This window comes from Bubalus bubalis, chromosome 3 (genome assembly GCF_019923935.1).
Source record: "Bubalus bubalis isolate 160015118507 breed Murrah chromosome 3, NDDB_SH_1, whole genome shotgun sequence".
NCBI classification, from domain to species: domain Eukaryota; kingdom Metazoa; phylum Chordata; class Mammalia; order Artiodactyla; family Bovidae; genus Bubalus; species Bubalus bubalis.
Window position 1 is genome coordinate 109,290,353 of NC_059159.1, and position 11,965 is coordinate 109,302,317.

The window sequence follows — 11,965 nt, forward strand, 5'->3', positions numbered from 1 at the left end:
ATGCCATTTCATCAACTATAAAGAAGATAGATAATAATTCCTACTTTGAAGGGGTTTTGTGACTGTTAAAAGAGATAGAATACATGAAAATGCTAGCACAGTGCCTGGAATATACTAGGACTTCAATAAATGCTCACTTCTCTCTTCTCCATCGTATGTGGTATTATTAGGATGATAAGTAATAGACAGTAGTTAACCTCTGATGTGGTTGGATGTTTTAGAAGAGATAGAGATAAACAGCAGTCACAGGGAGGGATAGTGTTAGGAAAGTGTAAAGGAAATTATTATTTCTATGGTTAATTTTCTTGGTTGGGGTTTAAGAGGAGATTCATGTTGTCCATTAATTATACTTACCAATTGGGTCTAATTGGCAACTACCCCAAAATGAATAAAACAAGCGGGAGTCAAGAGAGAAAAACGGCAGGCATCCTGTCAAAAAATAAAATCTTTGAAATTTCTACAAGCCAACCATCACATACACATTTTATTAAAGCAGACTGATCGCCCAATTTGTAAATGTACACGTGTGATGGCAACTGAGGTTGCATATTCAGGTCTATGCACAGCAGCAGACAGCACTCTGCACCAGCTATTCCACACCTCATTGCTCCTTCAGTCGAACAGGCCCTTAAAATAAACATCCCCTTTACTGGACATATCCTTCATCATTCTGTTTCAGCCTAGGTAACTGCTATAGGAGTTAAAGGGTTAAATGAGTCAAACCATGTTAAGTGCCTATAACAATACTTAGCACTCAGTAAATCCTCAAGAAATGTTTGTTGTTGTTATACTAATTATACTAATAATATGTCTTCTGAGACCAAACAAGAAATGGATTCCTCCCACCCTCCTTTAAAAAGTCTTCTTATTAATTTCTAGAAATATGTGTCTTATTCTCACAAAATTAGCTACTTTTGACCTAAAAGAAGTAATTCTTTTAGAGGCCAATGTATTTATTTTCTTTTAAAGGGGAACTGAAACCAATGCCAATGTGTCACTCAACATACCTAATGTTATTTACTGAAGAGATCCCCACATTTCCCTCTTTTTTTTTTATCAGCCAAGAAAATGATCAATTAGAGTCATCTATTTCTATGTCTATCTGTCATATAGATTATATATCTTCATCATCTATCTTCAAAAGAAGTTGAAGACATTTCATTATAATAGGTTTCCTACCAATTTGGCTATTCTACCCATTCTAGATAAACTTAGTGGTGAGTCATGTCTCTGGAATGGTAACTTATTAACAAGCTAGTTAAAGGCTAGATGCCTCAGGCAGGATCTCATTTCAAATCCAGGCCTCAGGAGAATCTGCCTCTGCCCCCTTTTGCTCCTTCCCTAAAACAGCATTTACAGAGGGGCCCAGATCCTCAAGTGAGATCTTCCAGACTTAGTTTCCTTGGATCAAGTTAGGTTTCTAGAGAGCGCGCCAGTTGTTGGTTGGGCAGGGAGTATCTAGTTGGTGAGAGGCATAGATGGGTCCCACCCCACTTTTCAGGGAACATTACTTGGTAATTCCTCAGTGCCTGTAACTTGGCAGAGCAGCTTTTTCATAGCAATATTCCTTGAAGCACAAAATATAAGGGTTGGCTGTTCTGGATTCTCAATAGGTTGCAAAATAATAAACTAAGAGTAACTAATGTATGTTTTCCAAAGACAGTGCTAAGTCATGTCCGACTGTTGTGATTCTATGAACTGTAGCCTGCCAGGCTCCTCTGTTAATGGGATTCTCCAAGCAAGAATGAATACTGGAGTGGGTTGCCACTTCCTTCTCCAGGGGAACTTACCAACCCAGGAATCGAACCCCTAAATTTACTAATTAGCACATTCCTGAGAACAGAAATTCAGCTTGGGAGCACATACCTCCCAAGGCCGCTCTACTACTTACTGTATGCAACAATTATACCACTTGCTAAATACTATGAGCAAAACCTCAAAGAGTTCATGACACAAATCCTCCTGGAAATTTAACACAAAAGCACTTGTTTAAGGAACCCAGCACAAAATTGGCTTGGCTGCATCTTCCTGCAGACTGAACAGCACACTGGTATTTTTAATTTCTTTCTTTTTTTTCCCTCCACAGTTACCAAGCCCTAATGAACAAAAGTTAAATGACATTTTAGTGCAGACCAACCAGATTTGTTGCATGGCTGAAAATGGAAATGTCTGAACATTTGCCGTCCGTTGACTGTGATTCCAGTTCTCCTGATACTTCCTTGTTTACCCTTCAGGATGCAGTGGAGAAAATGGTCTCAAGGGGAAAAATGGGAGAATAAAGGACTAAGGATTTTGCATCAAATAAGGTTGATATCCCAAGTGCCCTGCTTTATTCCTTCCTCTGGTGGCTGGAGAACGTTTTCTTATTTGAGGTCTCCTGGTGCTTTGTTAAAAAGAATAAGAGAAGTATCTCCCAAACTAAGAGGGTAACAATGCTGAGCAGAGAGCAGCAGATTTGGAGTTTGGAGTCCTGAGTTCAGGTAAAAGTTGTGTCAGTTAATTCACTGTATAAATTTAGGTAGGACACATGATTGACCTTTTCCAAGTGGGCCTTCCTATCTGGGAAATGAAGGCAATGAACTAGATGAAATATATATGTATATATAATGTCTGTGATAATTTACAGTTATGAAATATAGAATATGAACATATGAATAGCTCTGCTTCTGCCCATCTAATCTATGCATACATAATAAGACCTGTTTATCACATTATATGATATTCTATCTTGACAACATTCTATTAAGAAGCTTCAATAAAAGGGAAACAATGAAACATCCATATCTTATCCTTATGATTTTGATGATCCTGTTTCCTAAAAAACAAACTAAGCCTAGTTCACATATAGACCTTATATTTGCAGCTGAAATTTTGCTTATGAAGATAGGGAAAACAATTTAATGAAAGTAAAATAAATGTAAGTAGACACATGCTATGCACTACCTTTCTAAATACTGAAAGCTTTCACCTGCATGGTGCTTGCAATCTATTACCCTGATTCCATCTATCAAAATCTTCCTTGACCACTCCCCCTCCATAAACATTCCATCCAGAAGCTTTTGGTCTGATTTCCTGTTGTACTTCATATCATTCAAGGGCATTTAACACCTGCTGCTGTTCAATGCAGCCCTTTCATACTGAGAAGACATGGAGCACAACAGTTGAGGCGCGGATGCAGGCAGACTTCTTGGATCTGCCACTTACTAACAGTCCGACTTTGGGGGCTGTTACTTGTCCTCTCTTTGCCTCAGTTTTTCTTTTGGCCAATGGGAATAATAATAGTACTTATTTCATAGGGTTGTTGTAAGGATTAAATCAGTTATTTCTGGTAAAATTTTTAGAATAGCACTTGATAGCTAGTTATTGTTAACTTAATTACAAAACTCTAAGTTCTTCAAGTGCGCTGCTGCTGCTGCTAAGTCGCTTCAGTCGTGTCTGACTCTGTGAGACTCCAGAGACGGCAGCCCACCAGGCTCCCCTGTCCCTGGGATTCTCCAGGCAAGAACACTGGAGTGGGTTGCCATTTCCTTTTCCAATGCATGAAAGTGAAAAGTGAAAGTAAAGTCGCTCAGTCGTGTCTGTTAGTGACCCCATGGACTGCAGCCCACCAGGCTCCTCCATCCATGGGACTGTCCAAGCAAGAGTACTGGAGTGGGTTGTCATTGCCTTCTCCGTTCAAGTGCACAGTTATGTCTGATTTATCTAGCCACCTCTCCAGTGTGTTGTATATTGAAGATACACAAGTAAATACTGGTAGAGTGACAGAAGAACTATCAAGGGGAAATTAACAGAGAGTGATCACTATTTATTTTAGGTGACAGATTTTTTGAGTTCTCCTTCTTGCCACATTTTGAAAAGATGAAGAACTTCTGACATGTATTTTGTCTCCATACAAAACATCTTAAGAGCATAGTGGAGTTAGGAATATAGTGGGAGCCTTTTTTTCCAGTGTGAGCATTACAGACAATATTCAGAGTGAAACGGCTTTTGACTGAGTTGAGTGTGAGCCAGCTCCACCATAGGGAGTAAGACCCAGGAAGAGGGGAGCTGGACTATAGGGTGCCCGAGAGCCTAGTAAAAGGAAAATGAACAATTTAGCTCTATAGAATTGTGCTCACAGTACAGATATCAAAGTAGGGTATTTCCAGTAGTCCCATCACACTAGGCTATCTGGTTATGGCTAAGGACTGGAAATAAATTTAGGCCATTTTGTCATTTACCAAATCTAAACAAGGAAGATAATTTTGGTTCTGATTTCAGCTACTCTCAAATATAAGCATCAAACCTGTTATATATAATTAAGAAAACGTAAATGTGGTTATAAACACAATTATACTGTTGTTCAGTAGGCTTTCACTTAAGAATAAGAACATAAAACTACCATTGGATATATTTCCATATGAGCCCAAACAGAACTATTACATTATTCATAATAACTTCAAAGCATTTCACTGCATGTCTACATGTAATTTGCATGTGTGCTCAGTCACTCAACTCAGTTGTGTCCAACTCTTTGCAACTCCACGGGCTCTGTCCATGGGATTTTCCCAGCAAGATTAGTGGTGTGTGTTGAATTTAATTGGTCATTTATTGGTGAACCTTTGAATTATTTCCATTTTTATTACTGTAAACAATATGGCAATAAATACGCATAAAATAAATTCCTAGAAGTAAAAAAGTGTATGTACATTAAAATTTAACAGGGTAGCCAAATTATCTTCCAAATAAGGTGGCCCATATTTGCCCACCCTCCCATACAGATTTCCACACATACTTATTGACACTAGATAATTTTAACTTTGGTTTTTGTCCATGTTGATAGGTTAGAAAACATTTCATTGTTGGCTTGGCTTTCATTTCTTTAATTTTAAGTGAAGCACTCCACCCCCCCACCCCCCAATTATCCTGTTAATATATTTTGCCCTTTTTCTTACAGGATTTTCCTTTTGGATTTGTAGATGCTCTTTGCTTATTATGTAAATGAGCTCTTTGTCATGGATGCAAATATTTTCTTTGCTTTTCCATTTGTTTTTTGAATTTATTTATACTATTTTCTTGATAAAGGTGAAAGAGGAGAGTGAAAAAGCTGGTTTAAAACTCAACAATCAAAAAGTGAAGATCATGGCATCCTGTCCAATCGCTTCATGGCAAATACATGGGGAAACAATGGAAACATATGACTTTATTTTCTTGGGCTCCAAAATCACTGCAGATGGTGATTGCAGCCATGAAATTAAAAGACGCTTGCTCCTTGGGAAAAAAGCTATGACAAACCTAGATAGTGTATTAAAAGCAGAGACATTACTTTGCCAACAATGGTCTGTATAGTCAAAGATATGGTTTTTCCAGTAGTCATGTATAAATGTGAGAATTGGATCATAAAGAAGGCTGAATGCCAAAGAACTGATGCTTTTGAACTGTGGTGTTGGAGAAGACTCTTGAGAGTCCCTTGGACTGCAAGGAGATCAAATCAGTCAATCCTAAAGGAAATCAGTCCTGAATATTTGTTGGAAGGATTGATGCTGAAGCTGAAACTCCAAAACTTTGGCCACCTGATGCAAAGAACTGACTCATTGGAAAAGACCTTGATGCTGGGAAAGATTGAAGACAGGAGGAGAAGGGGACGACAGAGGATGAGATGGTTGGATAGCATCACTGACTCAATGGACATGAGTTTGAGCAAGTTCCAGGAAATGGTGAAGGACAAGGAAGCCTGGTGTGCTGCAGTCCATGGGATTGCAAAGAGTTGGACATGACTGAGCAACTGAACAAGAACAACATACTAATTTCTAATGGAGTTTCTAAACATTGAATCTGTTTTCTACAGAAACAGTCTGTCTGAATGAAAAACTCACAATAGCTCTGAATTTGGTATTAGAAACAGACGAGGGAAAAGGATACTAGGCAAAGTACAAAAATAGGCCAAGAAACCATTCAATACAAAGAGTATCTACAGAGGAAAGGTAAGGTCTATTTTCAAAGTGCTGGCCTATGGTTTTATTAAATAGATCCTCCTAGGTTTATTCACTTAACAAGATAGAAAAGAAACCCCAGGTATTTTAGTTCTACCTTTTTAGTTTTACTGAATAAAAACTAAAATCAAAAGAAAAGCTAACTAGGGTTGGATCAGTAATGACACATGTATTTCAGTCTCTAAAACAAAGTGACCATTTACCATTTGTTAAGCAAAGTGCTACTAATTAATTTTTTATAACTGTCAGGGTCAGCAAATATCTTAATTATATATTTTCAGGCATTCAGAAGGTTTCAAGAGCCTTTCAGTTATATTTTGCCAAACTGCTAGTTATCACTTAGGGGTTATAAAATGTAGGAATGTCAAGTTGGATAACTGGAACAAGAAAGCTTTAAATCCCACACAAGTGCATCTGCTTTTCAGGTCTTCTCAAACATTTTCTCAACGAGTAAGAAGATAGGTTGCTCTTATTCCTTAAGAAGGACTTTTCATCCTTTTTTCCCCAACTCAGCCAAGACTCAGTTACAACCTTTTCCTCCTCAGGAATGACGTGAGGGGTGACCAATCTCCATTCTACTGCCTGTTACCAAGAGTATAACCCTGTGTAGGTCACATAAAAATTATTTCCCAGGCTTTATCTTTGAAATATTAAACACAACATCATAGAAACACAGAACAGAATCTGTTCTATTTGTTTTTAATATTTTGGCATTTAAAGGTTAGAAATGATGTGCAAAATCTATACGGCTACAGATCTGTTACGGAAGGTATCTAAATTACAGCAGCCCAACCTGTGCAATCAGTTTGAGGCTAAGAGGATTTGTTTGGGTTAACCCAAAAAGTTAATTAAATCAATAGAGTTTAAAATAATGTATATCATTTTAGATGGCATATCTCAATCCAATTTCAAGGGGAAATTACAATCTCCAGAGCCAGTGCTAAACTTTTCAACTATATATCAGTATCAACTAGTATCAACTAAGAAACACGCAGGTGAAGAGTGAAAGGGCACAGGATGAAGCATATGATACAGATGTTATTTATAGACAAAGCTCCTCAGTGAACACTCTGAAACGTATAGGTGTATCTTACTTATGAATGGCAGGTAAGCTTTAGCTCACGTGCCAACTCCAGCCCATTCTTCACAACCATATGAAATGCTATGCTGGAAAGGTGTGGCAAAAACTACTGGCTGTACTCTGATATCTATTCTCTTCCTTCATAGTGGTAGAATTTTAGCTGTTTGCCTAGGATAGTTTTGAATCCACTTTTTCCCAGATGTGAACATAGCATGTAAGCCAAAATCCTGTATATGACCTCCTCATTGTGCCTTTCAGGGGAATGGTTACGACTTTTTCCTGATTCCTTCTGACCAGAATCTAGATGTGATGGTGTGTTCCCACAGACCATGAAAATAGGGATGTACAGAGCAAAAAAAAGAGAAGATATCTGAGTCCTCAACACTGTGAGGGTACTACATCAGGTCTGGACTCACGTTCAGAATAACACATGTATAAGGAACAAACTTCTGTCTTATTGAGGCATCCATTGTTCTGAGTCATTTTTACAGCAGCAGAACCTGTGTCTTCATGAATGTAAAATGGTCCTAGCTGTATCAAGGCTCAGTGGGAAAATGTCTCGCTAGGTTTGCAGTATCAATCATGGGTGAGGGACATGATGGTTCCATGCTAATTCCAACTTATTACTGTATTTCTATCCAACCTACTACAAAATGGAAAACCTTCCAAGGAAACTCTGATGTAATTCACACCTTTGCCTTCTACCTCCGTCTCTGTTATTGTTGACACTTAGGCCTGGTCTTTTGTATTTTGCATCAATACAATGAGACTCACTTAACAGTCATAATAAGAATAAATAATATATGTAGTATTTATGATATAAATTATTTATTTATATATAAATGACTAAAATCTTTTAAAATAGCTACCCAGGAAACTATCTGCTTATTTCGATAATGCTGCTTTTGCTAAAATATTTCTAGAATTTTTTTGGAAACAGTAAGTTTGCACGTTTCTTATAAAATATTGAATGAGTCAAAATCACTTAAATGTATTTAATGCCAAATCAACAACTCTTTACTGAGCACTTACTATGCATAATATTATGCCAGTTCTGGTGTCAGAGAGGTTGGTAAATAGTAAGGATGTCAATAATATTCTTTAGATGATCTATGTCAAATTTCCAGGGTAAGTCATCCTCATAATTTAACAAGATGAAAATACTAATACATATAAGAGATCTATAGCCAACTCATTGGAAAAGACCCTGATGCTGGGAAATATTGAGGGCAAGAGGAGAAGCGGGTGACAGAGGATGAGATGGTTGGATGGCATCACTGACTCAAAGGACATAAGTTTGAGCAAACTCAGGGAGATAGTGAAGGACAGGGAAGCCTGGTGTGTTGCAATTCATGAGGTCGCAAGAGTCAGAAATGACTTAATGGCTTAAAAGTATAGTCCAGGGAAATCAGAGACATAAAAAGCACTACTTTATAGCATTTTATGTCATGATTTTATTCATTCACTCAAGGCTTATATTACTGCCCTGCTCCTTTATTTCCAAAATAATTCCCAGTAATTTATAGATTAAATTTAGAGGTCTCTTTGTATTCAGTTTTAAAGTCTTTTTTCTCTTAGGACCTTGGTGCATCAAAATATTCCCTTGGCAATGAATTCTAGTGAGTAGGCTCTTCAAGGGCCTGCAGGTAAAGCAACCACATTTCTGGGCCTCCGTCTCAAGTCAGCTAGTAACTGTGGATTCTAGGATTTCTCTGAACACCAAGGACTCTGACAGGACAGCCCCTAGCATTGAGCACATTTCTGGAGTCACTGAGCCTGAAACATACAAAGCAGTGGTGCTAAGAAGAGGGTGTTGCTGAACTAGAAATTCTGATTTATTTGTGAGTCAGTTCTGCTGGTAAGCAGGTTGGTATGTCTGTTCTAATGAAAAACAGCTTCCTTAGAGCCATTATGGCAAAGAGGTCAATTCAAGTCCATTTACAGATTTCAAATACACTGAGAGCTCTAACATAGATGATGACTTTGGTCTTCATCCAGAAGAGAATAGATTCAGAGCAAGTGAAGTTGGATAAAAGCGAGAACTTCCCAACAGCAAGGGATGTTAGGATCTGGACAGGCCAGGGCTGGCACCCAGCCTCTGCTGTGGATAGAGGATACTAAAGTCTTCACAATGTTAAATATTTTAAATCTCACCACTGGCTCCCTATTGCTGCTGCTTCTACATGTCTTTAGAATAGGACAGAGCATTTTGGATGTGTATGACCCTGCTGAATTAGGTGCTGGGTACTAGAAAGATTTTGAAAAAGAAAAAGAAACTCAAGGAAATATACTCAGAGCAGTATTTTCTAAGAGATGTGATTGGCATTTGGTCCAGGTAATTTCTTCATGTGAAATTGTCCTGTATGAGAATATTAACATTTCTGCCTCCTCCCTTGTGTATTTTGGGAGTGCCAGAAATTGTCAACCACATCCATCCAATATTTTAAAATACCTCCTCTGGGAGGCAGTGCCACCTTAGTTGAAAACTACTATGGCCATGTTTAAGAATTATCACCATGAAATGGTGGTAAAGGAACAAGAATATAGCTATGAGTACTTTTTCTGATTAAGGAAATTTCACAGAAACAAAATGCTTTAAATTGATAAGTGTCACATCATGGAGGTGAGCTTTTTAAAATAAAATCTCCTGGAACCTGTAGGACTTTACCAGCTTGGTTGAATCACTCTGTGGATTAGTCTGTTCATGGGTCTCCTGTACCAAACAACTCAGTGGAAAGCGAGACATCTGTTCCCATTATAAAGCAGAGCTATGACATTCTGTGCTACTGGGTGACATTATTATTGTCATTATTTTTGTTAGTTTGTGTAAGCACAGAATCACACATAAATAGGTATATTGGCCAAGGGACTGCATAACAAAACATCTGTTTTTTTTTTTCCCCAGAGAATTCTAAATAGTAAAATCCTCAAATACCAAATTTGATTGCGCTTTATGAATTCTGTGATCATTTCTGCTACTTGTTTACTTAGAACTGCCAAGCCAATTTTAATCTGCTGCTTTAGACAAAAGTATTCTTGGTGGCTTCATTAGATGAGGCTATGCTCAAATGTCAGTTGTTACTCTGGGGCAAAGAAAATGCAGAGCACCAAATTCTCTTTCAAGCAAACCCTGACGGTAGCAAAAGCGCCAGTTACAAAAATCTGAACCTACCCGATTCTGAACCTACCAGACAACCCCATTCATTAATAGTGCAGAGTAGGTATATCTACAACAACTGCCATGGGAACAGCATCCCCTTAGACGGGATGTAGTCTGATGTAGATTCATTTTATAATATGAAGAGGACAAAGTTGGAAATTCTAGCCTCATAATGAAATTTCCTACAAATTTATTGTTCATGGTCCAATTAGATATGTAATCTGATAAAACTTTGCATTCAGCCAAACCTAAAATAAAATTCAAACACAAAGTAGTAACACTTTAATCAATCAGAGAACAAAGAGAACTAGATTTCTGTCCTCTTCCTCCAATCTTTTAAAATCAAATGGTAAATTATAAGCAGGAAATCTGGCCCAATCCAAACTTTATATACAAATCCAATCTCATATATTCTGAATCAATTCACATTTAGCCCAAATTCTAACACTTCAGTTCTCAGAAAACCTAACTGACATTCATAATGATTGCTCCAGGACACTAGAATAGCTTTACTCTCTAAAGAAATATTAAATTTTCTCCATCATATTCTTTATTCAGGAAAGAGGAACAACTACAGTTTAGAATATATTTTCAACAATACTGAAAAAAAAAGTTTTCTATTTATTGCTGCAACAATCAAGACTTTAAATGTATTCTTTAAGAAGTTAAAAGAGTCTTGCTAATATGTTTCAGAAAATAATTTTGAGCCTCATTTTTTTCTTTGGGCCCTTTATATAATTCCAGGGATACATGGCTTCTCCCTAATGAGCAGAGCCAGGTTTGATTTGTGGTAAAGATGTTCTGACAGACATTCTAGACTCTGGTGGGATTTGTATGAAGGTCTGGGCCTCAGGTTGGACCCTATGGCAGCCCATCAGGATATACCAATACAGAATATGGTTTCCCATGGGGAACTGCTGTGCATGTCACCAAGATGGCAGGAAGGTAATCAGTGTTTCTGAATTGCCACATGCCAGACTCCTTTCCTGTGTTGACTCGTTTAATCACCACACTGTGGAAAAGTATTATCCCTGATTCACAGACATAGAAACAAAGTCTGAGAGAAATACAGTAATTTGCCTAAGGTCACAGAGCCATGAAGATCTGAACCCCCTGTCTCCCCGCTACTCTCAGCTTATACTACTGGCAATATAAAGACTTCCTTTATTTCCAAAAGTTATATTCTTCCCTTCAAACACTTCAAAGAAAACCACAGCTGCTGGGGATTTTTCTAATCTTTCTTTTTAAGAATTGCAAGGTAATACTTGTTTATTTTATTTATTTTTTTTTTTGGTGAGCTCAGTGTAGAATTGGGGACTAAGAAATGATTTTCAAAATTAGATTAATTTTAGCATGTGATAATGTATTGATAGTTCTTAATTTTTATTTTTTGAAAGAATTGTTAAAGGACTCTTGGATCAATATTTTCCATTATATTGCTACTGAATTAAGGAAATACTTAAAAAAAATCTACCTTATATATGGCCTACACAAGTTAAAGAAATGCTTTGGTACTGAAATATTTATGGATGAAATGATATACTGTTTGGATTTCTTTCAAACTTATCCAGAGAAAGAGGTAGGTGGTTATATACATAAAGAAAACAAGATAGGCTATGGGCTGATAAATGTGGAATATGGATGACAGTTTATGAGGGGTTATTATAATATTCTCTCTCTCTTTTTTTTTTTTTGTAAATTTTTAACAGTAAAAATGTATGTAGAAAATATGCTTGGGGTTTTAAAGTCTCA

General features: G+C 37.3%; 1 protein-coding gene across 1 annotated transcript in view; it reads right to left on the bottom strand.

Moving 5' to 3' along the window:
• Nucleotides 1-11,965, bottom strand: part of TRPM3 (transient receptor potential cation channel subfamily M member 3) — a gene marked incomplete in the record, with an annotated part of 593,048 nt that overhangs the window by 241,190 nt on the left and 339,893 nt on the right. The window contains 1 exon segment of the mRNA XM_045165065.1: nucleotides 355-429. Within this exon segment, the coding sequence (XP_045021000.1) occupies nucleotides 355-429 (75 nt within the window).